Source organism: Prunus persica, chromosome G3, assembly GCF_000346465.2.
Source record: "Prunus persica cultivar Lovell chromosome G3, Prunus_persica_NCBIv2, whole genome shotgun sequence".
Lineage (NCBI taxonomy): Eukaryota > Viridiplantae > Streptophyta > Magnoliopsida > Rosales > Rosaceae > Prunus > Prunus persica.
Window position 1 is genome coordinate 25,050,293 of NC_034011.1, and position 23,759 is coordinate 25,074,051.

Below are 23,759 nucleotides of genomic sequence, written 5' to 3' on the forward strand. Positions count from 1 at the left end.
TTTGGTCAAGTGTTAACGAAATGTAGAAAAAGCACGCAGCATCCTTCATGAAACAGAAGGAAATGATGAGAGACAAACAAGCGACTCTTGAGAATCTGCAAAGTTTAATTCCTCAAATTGTTTGCAGAACGAAAGATGATAAAAACCGAAGTACACTGCCTTCACAAATTTCTTTTATGTATTTTTTGACAAAGCAAAGCAGTTAAACTAAAACGATTTGAGCATTTTAGAATCAGAGGGAGGAGGGTACAATGGTAATCGTACCATGTCAGTGGTGTCCAGTGAGTCTCAGTCCCAACCCAACCCACCCTTATCTTCCTCCCTCCCTCCCGCTATTACATTTACTGCCTCTTCCCAACTTCGAACTTCCAAGTCTCAGACACAGAGGCTTCCACTGGCCTTTTTTGGTCTTTTCTTTATCCCATTTGAATTTTGAGCTGTTCAATCAATTTTTTCAGCAGTGAAAACAATGCAAGTGTTAGCATGCAATTCTTGTCCTGTGCAATCTAATGCATTGGGGTTGGGCACTCCCAAGAACCGTTTGATAGGTCGAAGACAGCTTTGCTTTGATGGAGTCTCCTCTGCCAGCTCTCACTCTCAATCAAACAGGCCCACTCATTCCTCAGACGGCGCCGTTCCTCCCTTCTCCATTTCCACTCAAAGGTTCCTTTCCCCTCTGTTCAAATTTTCTTCAATTTTAGCAATTTTAGTTATTTTTCTATTTAAGTTCATGTGTAGCCGAGCTTTTATGTTTCCTCATGCAAACGCATTATGGTAAATCTTGTGCTTTGTGTTACTGGGTGTTCGTACATTGAAAAAGTTTTCATTTTTTTTTAATGTTTCCCAGTTTTAGTTATATTTGTCATTTTGCACCCATGTGTTTCTATATGTACATCTTTATGTTGTATCATATGATTTTAGTCTCTGGGTTTTGGCTGTTTGGTTGGAAAATTTATGTTTGTGCTTTTGACCCTTTTAGTAGTGTTCAAGAACTGAGCAAGGATTTCGATCCATTGGTGCGCGAAGCTGCTCCTTTCACAACACGGCGGGCATTGTTTGCGAGTATATTCATGTATCCACTTTGTGATCCTTCAAGGTATTTGTCAGGTTCGCAAGATTTCAGCTTTGTCTTCAACTTAAATTTGATGATCTTGTTATGATTGTCAAGAATCTCTTATAAGGTGTTTTAGTTTGCAAATAGTTTAAGAATGTAGATTTTGAATTGTGCTTTTCAAGATTCTCATCTCCAATGTAGGTGAAGCTGAGTATTTGTTTGTTAATGTGCGACGGACTCTAGTGTAACTCTATGTGGTCCATAGTTATAAACTTATAATCAATGTTCAACAACATGGCACTTACTTTTGTTTGGTAAATTATGGGTCTACTTGATTCGATACCCTCTGATCGCCAGATTGGTCGATCCACCAGCTTCTTTTCATAGTTTTGGGGATGTTATTTATTGTAGCTTTTGTATTTGTTGCAAATGCCAAATACTCGCTTATGATGATGCAATTTACTATGGATTTACAGCTCAAGCTTTAGGGGATCCCACTGTAACAATTGAAGAAGTAACTCCCCCGGTTTTCACTTCCGGGCCACTCTTCCCCATTGAGGTCCATATTTTGTATCCCTTTATAGGAGGAATTGTTCTTTTATAGGTTTAATGCTCCATTCTTCGGATGTTTATGGCTGAATTTTGATATGCGTTATTGACAGGAAAGAATTGTCCAACTCTTTGAGAAGAACACATACTCTGTCGTTAACATTTTTGATGTGACATTGCGTCCTCAACTTAATATAACTGGTGTGGTTGAGGTGCGTGGCTGTCTTATTCAATTTTGATAACTCTCTCTATGAGTTTCTGGAAGGAGACTTATCAATTTGGTTCACTTTTCCTTTGAACTTATTTTTGTGCTTATCACACGTGGCATACTTCCAAGTATTATAAAACGTTGTTATGCTTATAAGTGTGCAGTATCGTATGACTGCAAATAATGTTTAATATACATATAAACAGGTTCCGGAAGGAAATGGTTCAGGAGTAGTCTGGGATGGACAAGGTCACATTGTAACCAATTATCATGGTAGGATCTGATGGGGAACTTGAAGAATTACATGTGCATATAAAAGAATATTGTTGTAGGTCTCAAACAAGTAAATGAATACATCATCCATGATTCTACCCCTTACTGACGTTACTTATGTTATTAACCAGAACATATTGCATACTTTACATTCATTGGTAAATTTCACTAAATCTTTTAGCATCTTTGTCATTTCAAGCCTATGAATTGCAAGTTCTTTTGGAATGAAAATTTTGGCTTCATAATCTCAAGGTTTTCTTTTCAAAATGATATATTCTTGTTCTACAATGTGGCTGTACAGAGATATTTTTTTGTTTTGACTTATGATAGTAGATCATTTCATGACTATCCAATGGACTTAGATTTGAAGTTAACAATTGAGTTCTTTTATTTCCAGTAATTGGTAATGCCCTCTCAAGAAATCCAGGTCTTGGGGAGGTTGTTGCACGAGTTAACATTCTAGCATTGGAAGGGTGAGATTTTCCGAGCATTCATAGATAGACTGCTAAGCAGCGTACTTAATGCAGGAACTCAAATTTCTCATTTGGTTGAATTTTTTCAAAAGGGTACAAAAGAATTTTGAGGGGAAGCTAATTGGTGCCGATCGTGCAAAGGATCTTGCTGTCTTGAAGGCAATGTTTGTTTTTGTACTTTGGATGATAGTTTTGTTCATTGGAACTGTCTTAGTAATTTACCAGCAGCTCGGTACTGATATCTCTAAATTGCTAGGTAGAAGCGTCTGAAGATCTGTTGAAGCCTATCTCTGTGGGGCACTCTTCTTCTCTAAGAGTTGGGCAGCAGTGTTTAGCAATTGGAAATCCATTTGGTTTTGATCATACCCTCACTGTCGGGGTAATTAGTGGATTGAATCGAGACATTTTCAGTCAAGCTGGAGTCACAATTAGTGGTGGAATTCAAACAGATGCAGCAATCAATCCTGGGAACAGGTTTGATTTCATTCCCTCTTTGACATGAAGGAGCTCACAGCCAGTGCCAACTTCACCCTAGTTTTTGAAAATTTGATCATTACCTTCTCCTTACTTGTTCTTACTATGGCAGTGGAGGACCCCTGTTAGATTCCAAAGGAAATTTAATTGGAATTAATACCGCAATATTTACTCAGACAGGTAAGTAATTTCATAGAACTCTAACACATATTCAAATTTGAAATTTGAGAAAACAAATATGGAAGTTGCAAATTGATTACCTCAAAATTTAAATGGTTTGGCAGGGACATCGGCCGGTGTAGGCTTTGCCATCCCATCATCAACTGTACTCAAAATCGTGCCTCAGTTGATTCAATTTGGAAAAGTATAGTTGCTAAGTATTTTTAAGCTTCCAACTGATTGTTAACTTCTTTTCACAAGTCATCATTCAATCTAACACCTTCAGCAACCGCTCCTTGGTTTTATCATATAATGTACTTGGTGGTTCTTTGAACTTTGACTGTTCATACTTCTGTTGGATGAGCACAAATTGTGCCTTTGTGAAGATAGATCATTCGAAACACACTACTTAAGAAGTGTTTAATTATGTTAACCAGAAGATGCCTTACATGTTTTTTCTATTATTGCTGGTTCATCCATTTTAGGTTGTTCGAGCTGGTTTGAATTTGGAGATTGCTCCAGAGCTAGTTGCAAATCAACTCAATGTTCGATATGGAGCTCTTGTTCTGCAGGTATACTTGTTGATTTTGAGTTGCATATGAATTAATATCTCTGTCCTTCGTATTCACATCTGTCCATGGACAGTTTGCTTCTTGATTGTTGCATTGACTGTATAATGCTGCAGGTCCCTGCAAATAGTGCTGCAGCAAAGGCTGGCATACTTCCCACCACGAGAGGCTTTGCTGGTAATATAGTACTCGGGGATATCATCGTTGCAGTTGACGACAAGCCTGTGAGCTGCCCCTTACTCTAGCTGTTATCAATTTCCTCTCCATGCATTGTAAAAAAAGAAGGTGCTTTTATTGATGCTATGTTAACTTATATCAGGTTAAAAGCAAAGCAGAGTTCAACAGAGTGTTGGATGAATATAACGTGGGGGATAAAGTAACGTTAAAGATCCAGAGGAGCAGCGAAAATTTGGAGCTTCCCATAACATTAGAAGAAAAGAGTTCATGATAGGGCATGCTGATGTTTTTTACATGTCAATCAGCACATAATTTTCTTCAGTTTTATTATAGGAATATTAATTTTGCTCGATATTTTGATGTACAATGAGGAATTACTGTATATAATTAAATCATTAATGGGGAAAATTAGTTGATTAGTATGAATAGGTTTGAAACGGAATTTTCATGTAAGATAAAAATAAATAAATAAAACCAACAATAACAAAAAATAATATGTTGATCACTTGATATAATATCAATATTATTGATTAATTATACACGTCACTGCAGCAACTTGTGGTCTATCAACTCATTCCCGAACGCAATTTTAATTTAGTTTGATGTGAGACAAAATTGTTTAATTTAGTTGATGTGAGAAAATCCCATGAATATTTTTATATCCCATCCCATGTATCAAATTTAGTATTAAGACCAGGTTTGTCTTTGTGTTGTCTTTTTCCATTTTGCTTCCAAGTTTCTAACACCATGTCAGATTCTTTAGACATCCCAATCAAATTCACATCACCAATTTCCAATAATCTGGCAATTGCATACAAATTCTCCTCATTTTTTCAATGCAAATTACTTTGGGTTTGGTTTTACCATACCATTAAAAAAGTAAAAAAATTATTGGTTTATAATCCTGATTGTGACTGCTGCTGCAGGGAGCTCTGTCTCTCAAATTAATAATAAGGTTTGAACAGTAACTTATCAGGGAAGCAACGAGACAGGATTCTTAGGTTATTTTAAGTCACGGATATTGAAAGAATGTTGCTTTCAAACAGATTTATCTTTAATTAATTATTCTAAAAACATATTATATATGTGATTAAGAATGTTGATAATGATCCATAAATCTGTAATAAGATGATAAAATTCCCTTTTAACTCTAGTTAAGCTTAATAATTGCAATTTGATTACTCATTTATTAGTGTGGAGTTGCTATTATTGACTCCTATCTTAGAAAACAAGAACCTTAATTATTCTTTTCACAGTAATATTAATTGAATAATTATTAATTACAGCTTGTTTAAGTTTGGTTAAGATAAGAACGAGTCGAAAATTTATCCCACAAGAAGCACAATTTCATTACAACTTAATTAGCTACTTTCTAGTCTTTGTTCAAATTTGAAAATGGTGTGCATGGGTTGAAGTGTTGCTTAAACAATTTACACACAATATAAAGCATTAAATTAATAATTCAAGTTGGCTTGGAATTTGAAGTGGTTAAGAAAAACCAAACTTTGTAGATGTGATTTAGGCTAGTTGGTCAAGTTCGTTCCTCTTTAATTTATATTATAGTCAGGGACGGACCTATGCTATGTACAACCTGGGCTATAGCCTAGGTTAGTTTTTTTCTTTTCTTATACTTAGTGTTAGTGTTTAAGCATATATGATAAAAAGTTGTTGGCATTTGTTAGTGTAAAATAGGCTTTTTAAACAAATAAAATAAAAATGATATGTTCTCAAATTAAATTTATATATATTTATGATCAATTCCATAAGCCTCCTTTAAGGGTTTAGTCAAACCTAAAATCTAACAGTCCAGTATGGTAAATCTAGCTCACTCCATTTTAAAATGCTAGTTCCATCTCTGATTACAGTAGTTTAGAATATCGTTTTCTAAATAATAAAAAAAGAAAAAGGAGAAATCAATATTATAATTTGCATTAAAATACAGAAACCATGCAATATTAGTCAATAACATTGATGGTGGATTTGTCTCGTACTCGTAGGGAACATAGTTGTGTTTAGATGGTTGATGTTTGCAGAGAAAGAGGTTAGAAAACTTGGGTTGGAAAAGTTTGATCCAACTTTCAACTTAGGTTGCACGCATGGGTTCCAAAATCCAAGGTCAAGGAACAGACAACAAGGGTTGCAAACGAGGATCTAGTATCTGGGGAAATTCACTAAAATTTGAGTCTCCATTTGGCCATATTAATTTGACCAAAAAGGGTTCTTTCTTCACCTATTAAATAAATTAATTGATGCTTCATGGCTTGCCATTTATGTAGCAAACATGGTTAGCAAACTTCAGCAACCGACAATTAGTTTATTAAATCCAAACACAGTGAACTTAGTTGTCTTAATTAAACTTAGAGACAAGATTAATGCTAGTGGCTCTCTGTTGTTGACATGAGCAGCTATCTCTTTGTAGCATCTCAGTGGACTAGCATGAGTTTTTGAGGAAACCCAAGTCTCAATTCTTTGGAAGAAATGCATGCAGCATCTCAAAACTGGTGTCTGGAAGTACCAAAAAGATTTTTCTTTTTCTTTTTCTTTTTCTTTTTGGGCTGTGACAATACCCAAAAGAAATGTGGGAATTAGGAATTTTGGATTCCAATGTTCGTGAAATCAAGGGGTTTGACCTGTGCCTTCCCAGTTCTTATTAACTAATGGCAAGACTTGACAAAATTAAGGCAGATCTTTTCATTGTTTCAATATGAACGGATATCAAACCAAACATAAAAGGTTGAAATATTAAACATGGTTTATATCTTTTAAAGTTGAACACACAATTTTTTTTTTAAATAAAACAGAAAAATTATAAAGAAATCTACAAAAAAAAAAAAACCTGTAGCAGTTAAGCATCTCTGTATCTTCTAAAGGAGAAATACTTGTGTGGAACGGGAATATTGTGTTATCCTCGGTCAATCATTGTATACTCACTTGATATAACGTGATTGACCGAGATAGCAAAACAGTAATATCCCCATCTCACAAAAGTTTTTCTGCTTTTGAAGACATGATTTTTCAACCTTTTGTTTTTGTTTGTTCATAATTTGTTGCATGTCAGCAACTTTAAAGGTCAGATGACATCACTAGTCAAATTATGAACTCAAGTAGTTGAACTGCCCTTTGTTACAGTTTGGTGAACAGTCTGAATTTACCCTAAATAGAGCTGTCCAAAAACAATTTTAGCTCAAACAGGACACTGTTTGCCTAACCTTGTCATCACTGCAGCAAATGCAGCTACCATATTCTTGTAATTTCTGGATGGTAATTTAGTAAAATATATTAGTTTGTTCATTTTACCAATTTACCATCATCCTTTCTTGCCTTCTTATTGTTGGGTTATATCAGTGAGTGACCAAGTGTGTAATTAAAGATTAGTCCGGTGGTTTATTTTGCATGGTGGCTTTTTCTACTGGTTGAAGCCAAGTAGACCAATATAAAAGAGGTTGGTATGCTTCAGCTACCCCAATTGGTATACTTAATCACTGGTTTTGGAATATCTTAAGATTAAAATATCAACTGACATGTCACGTTTTCATATGTGGCAGATGAGGGAATGGAAGGTCTTAGAATAATGGAACAGAAATGGCATTTTTGGATCCAGGGATGCCAGAAACATTTCTATTTCCCTCACAACTCAGAAGGGTCTCAGAGGAATTTCCTTTTTTTTTTTTGCATAGATATCTCTTAGATTGACTCTTAATTTTGAGCCTTTTGTATTGAAAAATTGGTTCATCGTACATGGTTAGCAAAAAAACAATGCAAGCAAAGATTATTTAAGAGGTTAATATAATATTATGACAAGGAACCTGTGTTTTGTCAGTTTGCATTTGGTCGTTTGAAGATAAAAAGGGTGGTTTCTATAAGCTGAACTTGTGGATGCATGTGTGAAAGCAACTTGGTATTTAAAAACTCCAAAAACTTGCTGAATTTGTAGACTCTTTGAGATCCTTAATTTGGATTTAAATAACCCCCTCATGCAGTTCAAGAACCACACCAACTTATAATTCAATAAAATCCCATTCACTTCTTGGTAGCTGTTGTTTAAAAGACTTTGAGGCTCTCAGCTTCTGCTTACCAAGTCATACTGATTTTCGTGCAAACGTACTCTCCTCCATAGTCACCCTGAAAGGGCGGCCGAAGCTTCGGAACCAGACCCCTTCTCAGGTGGCACATGAGATGATAGCTTTGGATGCAGTGAACTAAATATTACTGTGAGCTCATTCTAAAGAACCAGACCAGCTTCAAAGCTTAAGCTTAGAGATAATTTCTCAAGGGTCTGGCTTCGTTTCCGAAGTACTTTTAAGCATCCCAAACTGTCTTTTCCACCTTTAGAGAAGGAAGAGAAATATGGATGAGAAGAATGACATGGACAAGATTGATGATGTGATGTTGCCTGGCTTTCGTTTTCATCCCACTGATGAGGAGCTCGTTGGGTTTTACCTCAGGAGAAAAATTCAGCAGAGGCTTCTCCCCATTGAGTTGATTAAGCAAGTTGACATTTACAAATATGATCCCTGGGATCTTCCAAGTAAGATAGCTTGTCTCTTATTCATGCTTTCTTCAGAAATGGCTCTAACCTGTTTCCATGTTTGGGTTTTGGTTGCAAAGATTTGTGTCTGATTTTTAACTCTAGCCACCCAGCAACATGAAATTTTTCTCGTTTTCATGTATATGATGATTTCATATTTATTTTTCATGTTTTAGTTCTTGTTACTGAACTTGCAAGTTGTATTTGATATGTGCAAGCAGAGCTGGCAAGTACTGGGGAGAAAGAATGGTACTTCTACTGCCCAAGAGACAGGAAATACAGGAACAGTGCTAGGCCTAATCGAGTCACAGGAGCTGGGTTTTGGAAAGCAACTGGAACAGACAGGCCTATTTATTCTTCTGAAGGCTCCAAGTGCATAGGTTTGAAGAAGTCCCTTGTGTTCTACAGGGGCAGAGCTGCTAAGGGGATCAAAACTGACTGGATGATGCATGAATTTCGGTTACCTTCTCTCTCAGAGTCGGCACCACCACCAAAAAAGCTCTTGGATAAAAGCCTTCCTGCAAATGTAAGTCTTGGTTATTTTTTCCCTCTCTCTTTGTTTTAAAGCTGTGTTTTGGGTTTTAATTCAACACATCATTTTGTACAGGATGCATGGGCCATTTGTAGGATTTTCAAGAAGACAAACTCCATGGCACAGAGAGCTCTTTCTCACTCTTGGGGGTCTCCATTCCCAGAACCTACAGCAGCATCTGGTTTACTCAATCAAGGTGCACACTGCACTCAGTTCAGCTCAGAGAACATGTCGTGCACAACTGACATAGGATCATCCATCCAGTTTTGGAGCAACAATGACTTGCAACAAGCTTCTAATGCCAGCTACTCTGCCTTTGACACTCTCCCTTATAAACCCATCAATCCCACAGGATCCAAACCCTCCATATTTGATGCAGATCAATTTCCCAATGGCTTCATGTTCTCTCCAGTGGAAATGTCAGGACCCATCAGCCCTGCCTTAATTGGTGATTTGAGTAACACAACTGGAAGCATAGACTTTGATGGTTCACAACAGCAACAGTTCAGCGGCTTTTCGATCAATTTGTCACAGAATCAGATGCAGGGAAACATGGAAACAAGAGAAAATGAAGGGGGCTTCAGGAAGAACTTAAGTAGTAGCACAAGCCATGCTAATAATAATAATAATAATAATAATGGCCAGTGGGGAAGCATCAGACCAATTGCATTTCCCTTCAGTTTGGCTTCAGATGATGATGCTTGGAAGCCTACTCTGCCATCAGATTCACCACCTTGTCCAAGTGACATGTCCACTAGCTATTCTACAAACAAATGCTACACTTGATTGAATTCATTTTATCTTCTTCTAGCTAGTATCAAAATCATACTCTGTTTAGTGTGTCACTGTACAGTTTCCTACATTCCAATTTATACAAGGTAGGCAAAATATATTTTGTTTCTATTCTGTAGTAATAATACTTGGGGAAATGAGTTACACTACAAGCTATAACTAGCACCAACTAAGTGAAATAATTACCATGAAGATTTCGGGGTGTTAGTTGGATTGACACAGGTCTTTGGTATGCTTCCAAGTAATCCTGCGATCAAACCCCTGTCATACCCGCATGTGTAGGTTTCTAACTTTGCCGCAAAAAAAATGGTAATTAACAGATTGATGATAAAGCTAAAAAATATATAATTGGTAATTAACAGAGTATATTGGGCTCCACCCAGACATATTTGGCCCAAATGAATGCCACTAGTGGGCTCAATTTTGAAATTTTGAGTCTGTAAATCTCAAGCAGACCTGAAGTAAGAAATTAGCCTCAAATGTTAAAAGTCAAAACCCAAAGGGGCTTCTGGGTTTTTGCTCGGGTAAACCCTCACCACCGCTTTCCCCTCAATTTGCGTTCTCGCTCGCTCTCAAATTCAGTCATTTTTTATTGTCTCAGGTGAGCTCTCTATAATCCGCTCAATTCACACTCGCTTATTTCCTTGAAATTGTTCCCAAATTTCTGGGCTTTTCATTCGTATTCAAGCTTTACTTGTCGGTTCTTATTGATTTATCATATCTATGAGCTTTTGATTCTATCCGAGTGTTAAAAATGGCTAGAGGCCCTGCAAGCTCTCTCTTTCGACTTTATGCTTCGAAGAAAAGCATATCTAGGTTTAGGGTTCTGGTGTGGAATCAATATCTCAGTTCCGCAGGTTCATATGACCGCTCTGTATCGCCAAGTTTCCCTTTTTGTCCCGCTTTCGATGGTCCAAACCGTCGGTTTTCGACGAGCTTAAGGGACCTAGTTCGTCTTAGATTGCCGCCCCAAAGCCCAAAATTTATGGGCAGCGATACCCTTGATGCAAAACCATTTTCAACTGCTTTGGGAGATGGGGACGAAGATGTGAATGATAATAGTGCTTATAGTTCAACAATGGTTGAGTCTGAATGCGATTTTGATGCGGATGCTGGGAAAAATGTTGAGTTTGAGCTTGAGGATAGTGCTCGCAATTTGTCGAATTGTGAAGACAGGGACGGTGATGATGAGGGTCTTATTTGTGATTCAATGATGGTTGAGTCGGAAAATGGTGATGACAATGTGAGTTCAGTGAAACCTTTGAGCTTTGTGCATGTTGCATCCCGCGAGTCTGCTGAATTGTATCGTGAGCTTCGCAATGCCGAAAAGGGTGCGAAGCAGAGACGGTCTGATTGGGACACTCTTCAAGAAATATTCCGGTACTTTGGGAATTCGGGCTGGGCATCCGATCAGTCTCTTGCGATATACATAGGCAGGTCATTTTTTCCTACTGCTGTGCACAATTTTCGGAACTTTTTCTTCAAGAAGTGTTCGGCTGATGTTGCCAGGTATGTGGTGTCCCTTGGTCCATCTGATGATGCAGTTGAGTTTTTGTTTCCAGTGTTTGTTGAATATTGTTTGGAAGAGTTTCCTGATGAGATCAAGCGTTTTCGGGGTATGATTGAATCAGCAGATCTCACTAAGCCCCATACATGGTTTCCATTTGCTCGGGCTATGAAGCGTAAGATAGTTTATCACTGTGGTCCAACCAATAGTGGCAAAACTTACAATGCTTTGCAAAGTTTCATGGAAGCAAAGAAGGGTATTTACTGCAGTCCTCTGAGATTATTGGCTATGGAAGTCTTTGACAAAGTAAATGGAAATGGGGTTTATTGTAGTCTTCACACGGGACAAGAAAAGAAGTTTGTCCCATTCTCAAACCATGTTGCTTGTACGGTGGAAATGGTGTCAACCGATGAACTGTACGATGTTGCTGTTATCGATGAAATTCAGATGATGGCAGACCCATATAGAGGGTTTGCATGGACACGAGCATTGCTTGGGCTGAAGGCTGACGAGATACATTTGTGTGGAGATCCAAGTGTTCTGGACATTGTTCGAAAAATCAGTTCAGAGACTGGTGATGAGTTGTACGTGCACCATTATGAGAGGTTTAAGCCGTTGGTGGTTGAAGCCAAAACGCTCTTGGGAGATCTTAAAAATGTTCGGTCTGGAGACTGTGTGGTTGCTTTTTCAAGGAGAGAGGTATTTGAGGTTAAAATTGCAATTGAAAAACACACCAATCACCGTTGTTGTGTTATTTATGGTGCCTTGCCACCAGAAACTCGAAGACAGCAAGCAAATTTGTTTAATGATCAAAATAATGAATATGATGTGCTTGTTGCTACCGATGCAGTGGGAATGGGTTTAAATCTTAATATCAGGAGGGTTGTATTCTATGGCCTGGCCAAGTACAATGGTGACAAAACTGTAGCAGTTCCTGCATCTCAAGTGAAGCAGATTGCTGGAAGAGCTGGTCGGAGAGGAAGTATATATCCAGATGGACTCACTACCACACTGAACTTAGATGATCTGGCTTACTTGATTGAATGTCTAAAGCAACCTTTTGATGAAGTTAAGAAAGTGGGCCTCTTTCCTTTCTTTGAGCAGGTCGAGCTATTTGCAGGCAAAATGCCAAATGTTACATTCTGCCAGCTTCTTGAGAAATTCAGTGAAAATTGTCGTTTGGATGGGTCATACTTCTTGTGTCGACATGATCATATAAAGAAGGTTGCAAATATGTTACAGAAGGTCCCAGAATTATCTCTAGAGGATCGTTTTAACTTCTGTTTTGCCCCGGTTAATATCAGAGACCCAAAAGCGATGTACCATCTTCTAAGGTTTGCTTCATCATATAGTCAGAATCTCCCAGTTAATATTGCTATGGGCATACCAAAGGGGTCTGCTCGTAACAATAAGGAGCTCTTGGATCTCGAGACCAAGCATCAAGTGTTGTCTATGTATATGTGGCTATCCCACCACTTCAAGGAGGAAACTTTTCCATATTGGAAGAAGGCTGAGGCAATGGCAACAGATATTGCGGAACTGTTGGGTAAGTCTCTAGCCAATGCTAACTGGAAACCAGAATCAAGGGCGGCAGAGAACCAAAAGTTTCAACAAAAACGAGATAGTTATGACAGGCCAAGATCGCTCATCAAAGTATATGAGAAGTAAGTTCCTCATAATAAAGTTTCTTCCACGACTTCTTACTGAACTGATGTAGTGTTTATTGTCAAATAAGTACTCTTGTATCTGCTCTAGTTTAGTCTGTTCTTTATTTTTCTTTTATTTTGTAAGATTTCACTTGTTTCGATTATTTGATTCTAACTATTTGCCTAAATATTATCGATTTCGAGGACATCAATTTTATAGATTAGGTTCTTTCAATATTCATAGCAGCTGATAACACAATCTAATGTTTGTGTGAAAAAAGCTACTCTTAATAATATATTAAAGAACCAATAAATAGACGGATAGATGGATAGGCAGGTATATCTAACAGAAGAAGAAATTTGAGATTAGGTGTGTTATTTCAAATTATTTGTGTTCTGGATTGCATCCTTTACATGTTTCTCTAGCTCCTATTAAGCGCCTTATCGTTATCAGTGCTAACGATTTTTTTTTTTCTGACTTGCAGGAAAAGGCAAGACCGGTCTGTACAACATGAGCTCTCAGAGAAAGTAGCTGCTTAGGTTCGGGGAATTGATGATTGAACAAATGCCCAGGCCGACGTGAGATGGAATTAACTGTAGAACTGTAGACTCTGTACTTTTCCATCGTCTGGGAGTGTCATGTGAACAGAATTTGCAAAAATTTGCAGTATGCGTTGCAAAGAAACAACAGACTTGCTACTTTCACGAGCTCCTGATTCATTTTGTTGTGTAGAGTACTGACTAAACCCTATTTTCGAGTGTGGTGGTGGTTCACTTTTAGAACAGATAGGTTTTGGCTCAAATTATGTACTCAATTGGACAGTAGGAAAATATGTATTCAAATAGAAAGTTGCGGGCTCTTTGAGGATCAAGTATGAAACATCCTGGTGTATGATGCAAGTTAACTATTATTCAGAAATAAAGACGAAAAAAATTGTTAAATCATTTCACAGTAATTCACTCTGATCTCGCCCTCAATGTAATTGCGGACTCGAAAGAAAAAGAAAAAAGTTGGGATGACGAGTAAATTAACATGCCTCTTTTAGCGACAGAAGTAGAGCTATATAGACAGACGGGGAGAAAAAAAGAGGTCTGTGAGAGGACTTGATATTTTCGTTCTATATTCAGATTTCTATCCTCCAAATATCAACAAAAAGAGACATCAGCAAAAGAGCACTTGGAGTTCAAAAGTAGTTTTATAGTCTATAGGATTCTAACCGGAGTTCAAAAGTAGTTTTAGTATGGAGGGAGGGAGACCCCGTGGCCCAACCCGCCTTTTCTTTTCTTTTTTACCTTTTCTGGGGTGCATATATACAGTTTGCCCACACCCACATATACTATGCATCTTTAACTATCATCTATGGTTCACTTGCAGCTTTTCTCCTCTCTGCACGAAAACCTTGACTGCATTGACTTTATCTGTTACCACTTAATGGAGATGTCTTCTTCATCAATGGACTACAAAGGGAGGGAGAAAAACAATATTAGGAAAACAAAAATGAAACAATATATAGAGATATAGAAATTAAGCAAGTGGATAGAATCAGCTGGATCTTACGTTGGTAAATAAGCTGCAGGATCAACAATAGGTGGGAAGTCATCGTGGCGCGGAAGTGTGATGATTTTGTGGACTTGCAAATCACACACCACGCATTTGTGTTCAAAATCACCAGCAGCCAGTATGGCCTGTACTTTACAGGAGCCGCACCACAGCAAGTGTTGGCATGGAAAATTGGCCCATAACATCTGCTTCTGGTTGCATCCAAAACACTTTCCCTCCAAAATGCATTCCTTATAATCCTGCGTGCTCGGTGCATCATAATACTATAGTGTTATATGATTATATCTATCATCATTGTGAAACTATATATTATGATATATCACCATAATGTTATAATAATATGCACAGTATATATGAACACTCTAACGCTAAAATCATTTGATATATAGTGTCAACTGGCTACTTCTCACCTTGTAAAAATCAAAGTCACGAAGGAAGTAACTAAATGATTTGTTCCTTTTTCTGGCAAGGGTCTCCAAAACCAGATGCCGTTGTGGGTCTCTCCGATTATTAGTGCTTCCTCTAAGCTCTCCTATGCATTGTCCTCTTTCACTGCTCACATCAAGTTCTTTTTTACCGTGGAACAGAGGATCTGGCTTCAAGAATTGCAGGACCCTTGGGTGGATGCAATGTGATGCATCCTTAGCTGAATTCACTTCAGGATGATGCCCATGGGAGGGTTTCTCTTCCCTATAGCTACTGGTTTCCTTTAATCCCAAGTTTCCAGCACCATCATCAATTGGAAGGTCCCGAAGACACTTTGAATCACCACCATCATCAACTGAAAGGTCCTGAAGACACTCTGAATCACCAACATCATCAGTCGAAATGTCCTGAAGACACTCTGAATCACCAACATCATCAGTTGAAATGTCCTGAAGACACTTTGAATCACCACCATCATCAGTCGAAATGTCCTGAAGACACTTTGAATTACCACCATCATCGCTCGCTGTAGAAACAGAGGAATTGCTAGACATTCTGAGTGTATGACATTGACAGAGTTGGTGATGATGCCTGAATTTTGGTTGGAGGATCATGTGATTGAGAAATCCATTTTTTCCTACAGGGTCAACCTTAACGGTACATAAGTTGGAGAAAGATTTGATGAAGTCACTCAGCTTGGAGAATCCAAGAGGTGCATGATCCAGTTCTAAGCCAAATTTAGCCCTGAAATCACCTTTCAGAGAAGATAGAGCATATTTTCCATTCCTTGGATGCTTTGACAGATCTTGTAAGAACCCAGGAAACCACTTCTTAAAAGCCTTTAGCCAAATAGGCATGCTTTTATCTTCTGGGCTTGAGATTTTACGTGCTCGAGGTTTTATGGGACTTGTCTTTGGTTGGCCATGGAGTAACTTATCAAGCCAAGAACCTTGTTCAGGTTTGTTTGCTTCCATAATCATCTCATCGGACGACATCTGTGGTGGAAGTTGAGGTCGGCAATTCTTCTCTTGTCCTTGCTGTCGAGGTGACAATTTCTCCGACTCAGCTGCCAATCTTGGTACCACACTTTTTATTTCGACTGGTTTGTTTAGCATGGAGACATAGTGTGCTTGAACAGCTGCGGAAACAGATTTCTCCTTTTTAAATGTGACAAATCCAAAGCCTCGAGATTGTATCTTGTTTTCTATTTGAGAGAAAATGACTATGGCATCATCCACTGGCCCAAATTGTTCTTCAAAGAACTTACCCAAGGAATCTGCTTCACAAAGTAACATAAGAAAGTTTATACAGAGAAATAATGTTAAATATATCTGTAAATTAAATCACTGATCAATGCTTGAGTATTCATAATCAATACAACTTAAAGGCTTTTTCATCAAAGCTTTCAGAGGTGGATAATACTAACCAGATCCCACTGAAGGAGGAAGTCCTCCTACAAAGATGCGCTTGATTTCTTTAGCATCGTGAGAATGATTGCAGACTGCTTCCTGCTTCACTTTCTGATGCTCCTCCATACCATGTGCATAAAAGCACTTAGCTCCTCTGACACATCCACGAGGAGAGACGAAGTATTTGCAAATCTCTACCTTGGTGCTGGAGTGAATTTTTCTATAATGCACAGGAAATATAGAAACTTGAGAACATATGAATAGATTAAGGACATAGGTAGACATGCACAAGCACTTGCGTGCTCACACCCCCACACCCACTCACAAGCATATATCACACAAACTTGATCTACCTTTCAGAAGTGGTGTCTTCATCTGTCATGGTTAGAAGTGCTTCGCAGGTGCTTGAAAAAGCCTCATCACCTTGTGAACAAGCAATACATTTATGTTGATTGGGGAAAGCATTGTTGCCTGCAAATAAAAAATTAGGAATGTGAAATCAAATGTACAGAATCACATTGATTGGTGCAGTTGCTTCGCTATTTCCTTATATACACATTTTGAAATTCAACTTACTGAGGTTAACACTGGTTGGGTTCAGCAATATGAAACGCATATCTTGCGAGGTTGTCAGGTCAATAGGTCTTTGTCTACTGGTAATGTTAACAGTTTTGCAGACGTGTAGAAATAAATGTTAGCATTCAAAACTAGAAATCTGAGGCCACCTTCCAAGAGACAACTACAAAAAAAAGATACTAACATTGAACTGGATGAGTAGGGTTCAGTTGTTTCTTACCGCAGATTGAGAATTTCACTACTTGCTCCCCAGCTCAAAAGAAGCTCAGCACACTCCATACTATCATTCCTAACAGCAAAGAACAGCGGGGTTTCTTTAATTTCTGTCTTATACTGGGTACCATCTGGGGCTTCCAATAGAAGGACCTGCCAATTGGTTCGATACTAATGACTTCCACGAAAACTCAAAGCTAATCAATATTTTTTTGCCAGGAGGAAGTTGATCTTCAAGAAAATTGGAGAGCTATGCTGAAGAGAAAACATACAATACCTGAAGTGCCTCTGAATTACCATTACCAGCAGCAATATGTAAGGCAGTTAATCCTAATTTATTCCTTTGGCTTACTCGTGCACCATGCTTAATGAGAAGCCATAAAATTCTGGAACGAGAACACAACAAAAATCTGTTAAGGTAATTAAATCTGTGCATCTATGTGTGTACGCGAGAGAGTGAGAGAGAGAGAGAGACTTTATCTGCTGTGGACATAACGATCTCGACAATTTAAGGGTCCAATGAAGAGCAGAATTTCCTTCTGCATCAGCATCATTTACATCTATATCTGTCTGCAGAAGCAGCTGCATGACGGCTTCATCTCCTACCTGTCCAAAGTTTAACAAGTTTCTGATCATACATCACAATAAAACTCCAATACTACACAGATATGAAGCATACAATAAAATGGTACTTGTTCACTCCATAGTTGAAAAAAAGGGACTTCAATTAACAATTTTTTTTTTTAATGCAATCTTGAGTTTTGACATATTTTCTTCGGGATTTTATTATAAGTTACAACTATGGAGTAATCACTCTGCATGCGAAAAAACTAATTAGGTGGAACATGTTGAACTATTTGTACAGCCTAGATATATATCAGGCAATATTCTCTTATATTACATCTTCTGTTTGTGACACGTGCGTCCGTCATGTTTTCCTTCGGAGAATCAATTCATTAAACAAGGAAACAAGGAAACAGAAACACCGAGGCCCACAAGACAAGGCCAGAAAAAGAAGCCCGAGGGAAAGCAGACCCAGTTCCAAACCCAACATTGGCCATAAAACAAGGTCAAGGCCCAGACCCCGACCACTTGACAACCAGAACACAGAAAACAGCATCTGGATGAGAAGGGAACGAGGACTCAAAACAATCCCTACACTTCTTTCAATTGGGACCTTAAAAAGAATGTTTAGTGGGGTCATCAATTCAGTAATCCATTACAAATCCCAAAATGGATGCGTTCTTTTCATGATCGTCAAATCGAGGCTCAACTTCCCATTCTCCTTCCTTTCTTTTATTTAAAAGAAAAACAGAGAGAGTTTGCTCTGTTTTTACTCTGTTTTTCTTTTTATATTAAAAAACTAAAAGAACGAAGACAACGCTGGGCTTACCTGGGCCGCTCGGATGAGTGGTGACGTCACCTTCTTGTCCGTACAACCGCTTTCAGCAACAGCTCCGAAGAGCTGAAGCAACTCTATCTCGAGAAGCAAAAGCCTCCTTTTCTCGGAGTTGTCGTTCTCGGTGGCCGTCGAGGTGCGTTTCGCCGCCGTCAACCGCGTCGTTGGACGGACCAGGGACAAAGCTTCCCGTACAACACATTCGTATAAGGTCACCTTCTCTTTAGAAGCCGAATCGTTATCACGCAACTCCAATACCGTTTCGCTAATCTTCTCTGCGGCTACAATAAGCAGAGCCGCTAAAGCAACTATACGCCCTTCAACGGCGTTTGCATAGGCCACCTGACCGATTTCCTTGGTTTTTTCACTGAGAAGTCTCACGGTGGTCAAATCCTGAGATGGAAAGAAAATTAAATATATCAAATTGAAATTTTGGTCATTTTTATCCAATGGATTTTAAAAGAGTTAACTGCTAGCTGAAGAAAAATAAAAGCAAGGAGCTTTTCAAGCTGTCACCTTTTTCATCAGTTTCTTTTATTTTTCAATAGCTTTCTAAGAAACCAAACAGGCTTCGCAAATAACTTGTTAATTCAAGAAGAAACAAAACCTTTTCGCCGAGAACGACGACCAAATCCTCAAGGGTGTATTCATCTGGAGTCCAAATCACATCCATCCTGAAATCACAAGGCGATGAAAATGAATTAAAATTAATGTAAAGAAAAGAAAAATAACAAAAAAAAAAGAGCTTCAATTAATAAAAATGTGAAATAGTCAAAAGCGAACTGAAAAGGCAGAAGCAAATTTTCTATATGAGGCAATTTCTACAGTAGTGTTTATGGGGAAGTGGTCATCTTTTACCTTTTAAGGTATAAAAAGCTAAAACGACGTGTTTTTTGAACGTTTTAATTGGCTGTTACCTTGCGCTAGACAGAGACAGGTCCAGAGCTAGCTGTGCTCGTCCGTCTCTGGTCCTCAGGCCCGTACGAGCGTGTTTCTTGAGCAAGACCTCGACGCACTTGGCCGCGTGAGCCAGAGCCGCTGTGTGAAGCGCCGATTTTCCCGAGTCATCGAACTCGTTCACCAACGGCGTCGTTCCAAGCTCCCCGCCGAGCAATGCGGAGGCGCAGTCCGGCGAGTCGAAGTTACAGCAGAGGTGGAGAAGCTTCGATACTGTGCTTCGGTCTAGGGGCACCGTGGAGGCCTCGGCGAGTCGTATCGTGTGAGTTACGAGTTGATCCTTGTTGTCTCGTAAAACCGATTTGATCAAGAGCGATTCAGCTTCAACGAAGTCGAAGTGTTCACTCGTCTCGTTTCGGAGATCGTCCTCCGCATGCGAAGCGAGCTTTTCATCGCGATTGTAAGAGAAATAGGTGCATTTGGGAAGCGAGTTGATCAAGAGCTCCGTGGCTCCGAATCTTTGTATTGCCTGCGATTAATTACGATTTTCAGTACTTTTTCAAATGAAAATGCTGGTTAATTGAAAGATAATCAAGATGAAGAGCACATATCGCACCAGATCCATTGAAATCCCTAGTTTGAGCTCGGATCAAGCTCGGAACTTCTCGCACAATGCAGCACACATTATCAGAGTCACTGAAACCGCGAGCTTTAAGCTGCTAAAGAAACCCTAATTTTACGGTTTTAGTGAAAGGTTCTTCGTCTCCATGAAATCGATTCAGTGTCTGGTCTTTTCTTTCTGAGAAGCAACGGATAGACAAAATGGGAGGGAAGCGTAGGGCCAGTCTTTACTTATAGAGGCGGACTTCAGACGGTTAATTAAACTTGATTTATTATCAAAAAAACAAATTTAATAATTGATTTCCATTTTTCTTTTTTGTTTTGGCCGAAAAAGACAAAAGCCCTATATCAAGGGCCTTGACAAAAAATTCAAGAGAGTCCTCAAACAAAAATCGATAAACACCTTGGTTGGTACGTCAACCTCAGTGGGGCCCAGCTCGAGGCCCTGGGTTAACCTTTAAGTAAATTTAGGTTTTACCCATAAAAAAACTTTCACTTTTGGAAAAAGCCAAAGCTTTTTCAAAAAAGACGGAATAACCTCTCAACTTTCAAACCAAAGACATGCAAATGTAAAGGATTTCTTAGGAAATCAAAAAATAAATAAGGGCAATTTTGTCCATTTTTGCTTCTTTTAAAAATTTTCTCTCTCCTTTGGGCTTTTCCAAAGTCTCCCCTAACTTTAGTTAAATGACCAGCAGCGGAGTTTCTTCGCAGTTTACCAAATTCATATTTAGGCCCTGACAAAAAAAAATTTCATATTTAGGATGAAAACTATATAGTCTACACTTCTTATTTATGTCAATAATTTATTTGGACAATTTTGACTTATGTATACCTTCGAATTTAACTTACTTAAGTAGTTGTTACTCGTTGAGGGTATTTTTGCCCTCAATAATATGGTGTACTGAGGTCCTGATGATATATGATTGTACCGAAATTATGTGTTCAAATTTTCCATTAAAACATCGCTTATATAAAAATAAATAAATAAATCTTTACGTTGGATTATTGTTTTCTTCTATCCTGTAATTTGGTATAGTTTAATATTTAAACAATAATCATGCATTAGTAAACTCTTCTTTTTTCTTTTCTTTTGTGCCATGTGAGCAGCTTTTCTACCCCTTTCAAGTTTCAACAACATCAGGATGCCAAATACATGAGTTTGTGATCCTACTATATAATCACTCATCTCATATGGTATGCTAATTGCTAATTATAAAGTACCCATTAGTGTAGTGATTTGGAATAATTGTTCATTCAGATAAGATTTTGAGTTCGAATCTTAGTATTCGCGTTGTGTGTATGAGTTTAATATATTATCACATCTCTCAATATAAAAAAACTAAATAATAATAATACATAAATAAATCGGCTAATATGCAAGGAATCGCTTTTTATTTACTGAAGTTCCGGTAAATATTGCATGGACCGGTTTGTCACATCACACACTAATATTAAATAACTAAAAAAAGAGGAAAAAGGGAAAGTGGGTCAATGAAAATAGGAATTTAAAAGTTGAAAATCAAAATCCACTTCGCACTAGGAAACTCCCTAAAACTATATACAAGTGAGCACAAACAAACCCACTACATACAATTCCTTTTGAATCTCAGAAGCTGATCTGATCATCTAGCTCAAGGAAGCTCTCCGCTGAATCTTGGGTTTCGTAAGAGATTCATAAGTCAAGATTTTATTTTATTTTTTCGGTCGAAAATAAGTGAAGATGGGGAGGGGGATTTGTATGCAAGCAAGGAACATATTGGGTCGAGCTTCTGATCATATAGCAATGGACCATTATGCTCCTCAATCTCTAAAGCTTATGCTTCGCTCAATTCAATTTCCTCCCCTCAATGCACGTCGCTGCCTAAGTCCAAGTGACCAAAAGTTTTTCAAATCAAGCCATCCCGCTTGTAAAAAAAATAGGTTTGATTGTGTTGGATCAATTGAGGGTTGGTTGATTATGGTTGATAATCAATTTTGGCATCCAGATGGTTTCAATAATTCCACAAACATTCCATGGTCTTTGTTCCACTTGCTTCACAACAGCCGCAAGTGTTTGAACTTCTTCTTCGACCCAAAATACGAGGACCGGGTGATGCTCCCGTCACAGTCCACCGTCCCGTGTCATGGCAGCAACCAACCAAACTTCTTCAAGAAAGTGGTGGCCTCTTCGTCACCAACAGCAAGCGGGGATTGTCTTGTGGCTGCCCTTTGCTCGGGAGGCCGTCTGGCGTTCTGTACACCGTCCGATCAATCATGGACACTCATTGATCAAGGCAGCGCTAGAGGGGTCGAGTTTTGCGACGTGGAAATCATTGATGGGAAATTGCACGCTGCATTGAGTAACGCACCGGAGCTTTTGATGGTATTTAAAATCGAAAGCGGTGCGAATCGGCCACGTACCTATTTTGCTCAATATTTGGTCAGGCTTGAGCCCGTGCCAATTCCTTCACATGCTACCACAAAAGATGGAGGGCAAGAGGGTTCTGCATTGAAGGAGTTGTTCATGAAGAATGTTGTTCATCGGAATTACAGCTTCGATCTTGAGGAAGAGGAGGAGGAGAAGGATCCAGTAGGGTTTGGACCTGGAAAACTCAGAAGAGTGATCAAACAAAACTGGTTAAACATCCAGCGGATGCAACATCAAGCTCAGGGTGGCCCAGGCTCACCTCAAGCTCCTGGCCTACTTTGCTTAGTTAAATAATAGTTAAGCAGTTTGCCTCACATAACAAATTAATGCATGAGCTTATAATTATGCTATGTGTTACTTATATTTGCCACAAAGGTTCTGTAAATATCGAATTTCTTTTTTAGTTGCGAACATAACTTAGGTCAAGTGGTTAAGGCAGCGAGCCAACCCCATTGTAATTAAATTCGATTTCCCTTTTTGTACATTTGAGTTGTTCAAAATAGACTTTTAAAATATCGCTTTGTCAAGAAAAGAAAAAAAATCCAGTTTTTCCACTCAACAATTGCGTAAAAACAAAAACAAAGAAAAAAAACACAAATTCATCATTGAAAACAAGCCCAAATGCTGAGACAATAAACGGGGCCAAACCGAGGAGACCCAACGAGACAAACAAAAGTAAGACCAAGACCTGTATTATATTTGTTCATGCGAATCATGTCATACCCGTGACCCAAACGATTTGTTCATGCGAATCATGCCATGCCCTATGACCCAAACTATAATAATTGGGCTTTTATTGAGGCCCAAAGAACTTGTCTTGTGCGGATCCATGGGGTTCAACTAAAAGTGAGGCCCATAATCTTTCCCACAAGAGATACTTGCCCAAAATGTTTCCTTATTCACTAACACAAGAAATCAAGGTTATTAAGTAGCCATCACAATACGGTAGACACACCTAAAATATTTCCTTACTCGCTATAACATGAGAAATTAAAGTATGTGGCGTGAAGGTGGTGTAAGTAATTCCCGCAACACAACAATCGCATTTAAGAATCTTTCCTTGCGTACTAACACGAGAAACTATGATTTACGTAGGGTAATAAATTCACATAAATTATAACATTTGTTTGGATATATTATTTAAAGTTTTATATATCAATAATTATACTTACGTTGTAGTTAAGGTACCGTTTGGTTTATGGGAAGGGAGCCTTTGGGATGAGAAATCAATTATTTTCCTATGTTTGGTAAATCCGGGCATGGGAAATAGTTGCCTAGCACATGAGAAAGTAAGGGGAAAAATGAA

The 23,759-nt window shown here is 38.4% G+C and overlaps 4 protein-coding genes across 5 annotated transcripts; 3 read left to right on the top strand and 1 right to left on the bottom strand.

The window, feature by feature from the left end:
* Positions 248-4,362, top strand: LOC18784436 (protease Do-like 8, chloroplastic). Of its 2 annotated transcripts, none has more exons than XM_007215275.2 (13): positions 248-663; positions 980-1,107; positions 1,531-1,613; positions 1,717-1,815; positions 2,018-2,084; positions 2,482-2,557; positions 2,650-2,716; positions 2,814-3,031; positions 3,144-3,211; positions 3,316-3,395; positions 3,676-3,762; positions 3,876-3,983; positions 4,079-4,362. In XM_007215275.2, the coding sequence occupies exons 1-13, from the start codon at positions 470-472 to the stop codon at positions 4,205-4,207; spliced, it is 1,404 nt and encodes a 467-aa protein (XP_007215337.1). In that variant the 5' UTR covers positions 248-469; the 3' UTR covers positions 4,208-4,362. The 2 variants fall into 2 exon arrangements, with proteins under 2 accessions (XP_007215337.1, XP_020416014.1); XM_020560425.1 differs by having other exon boundaries at positions 250-663; positions 983-1,107.
* Positions 8,284-9,782, top strand: LOC18782041 (protein FEZ). The gene is made up of 3 exons (XM_020559119.1): positions 8,284-8,464; positions 8,686-8,990; positions 9,072-9,782. Exons 1-3 carry the CDS (start codon positions 8,284-8,286, stop codon positions 9,780-9,782), a joined length of 1,197 nt encoding a protein of 398 aa, XP_020414708.1.
* LOC18784258 (DExH-box ATP-dependent RNA helicase DExH18, mitochondrial) lies at positions 10,278-13,886 on the top strand. The gene is made up of 2 exons (XM_007217626.2): positions 10,278-12,959; positions 13,427-13,886. The coding sequence occupies exons 1-2, from the start codon at positions 10,543-10,545 to the stop codon at positions 13,479-13,481; spliced, it is 2,472 nt and encodes an 823-aa protein (XP_007217688.2). The 5' UTR covers positions 10,278-10,542; the 3' UTR covers positions 13,482-13,886.
* On the bottom strand, positions 13,973-20,214 carry LOC18784321. The gene is made up of 13 exons (XM_020559033.1): positions 20,039-20,214; positions 19,443-19,951; positions 19,133-19,199; positions 18,520-18,918; positions 17,602-17,732; positions 17,404-17,512; positions 17,134-17,279; positions 16,914-16,990; positions 16,691-16,808; positions 16,355-16,557; positions 14,913-16,204; positions 14,500-14,741; positions 13,973-14,399 (listed from the first exon to the last, which is right to left on the bottom strand). Exons 1-13 carry the CDS (start codon positions 20,045-20,047, stop codon positions 14,357-14,359), a joined length of 3,345 nt encoding a protein of 1,114 aa, XP_020414622.1. The 5' UTR covers positions 20,048-20,214; the 3' UTR covers positions 13,973-14,356.

Excerpts from the sequence above, each read along its gene's own strand:
- LOC18784436 (XM_007215275.2), top strand. The coding sequence starts at position 470 with ATGCAAGTGTTAGCATGCAATTCTTGTCCTGTGCAATCTAATGCATTG. Across the intron at positions 1,108-1,530 it reads TCCTTCAAGGTATTTGTCAG|CTCAAGCTTTAGGGGATCCC; the intron begins GTTCGCAAGATT and ends ATGGATTTACAG. Across the intron at positions 3,212-3,315 it reads CGCAATATTTACTCAGACAG|GGACATCGGCCGGTGTAGGC; the intron begins GTAAGTAATTTC and ends ATGGTTTGGCAG.
- LOC18782041 (XM_020559119.1), top strand. The coding sequence starts at position 8,284 with ATGGATGAGAAGAATGACATGGACAAGATTGATGATGTGATGTTGCCT. Across the intron at positions 8,465-8,685 it reads TGATCCCTGGGATCTTCCAA|AGCTGGCAAGTACTGGGGAG; the intron begins GTAAGATAGCTT and ends ATGTGCAAGCAG. Across the intron at positions 8,991-9,071 it reads ATAAAAGCCTTCCTGCAAAT|GATGCATGGGCCATTTGTAG; the intron begins GTAAGTCTTGGT and ends CATTTTGTACAG.
- LOC18784258 (XM_007217626.2), top strand. The coding sequence starts at position 10,543 with ATGGCTAGAGGCCCTGCAAGCTCTCTCTTTCGACTTTATGCTTCGAAG. Across the intron at positions 12,960-13,426 it reads CTCATCAAAGTATATGAGAA|GAAAAGGCAAGACCGGTCTG; the intron begins GTAAGTTCCTCA and ends TCTGACTTGCAG.
- LOC18784321 (XM_020559033.1), bottom strand. Across the intron at positions 16,991-17,133 it reads AGTGAAATTCTCAATCTGCG|TAGACAAAGACCTATTGACC; the intron begins GTAAGAAACAAC and ends TAACATTACCAG. Across the intron at positions 14,742-14,912 it reads GTGACTTTGATTTTTACAAG|GATTATAAGGAATGCATTTT; the intron begins GTGAGAAGTAGC and ends CCGAGCACGCAG.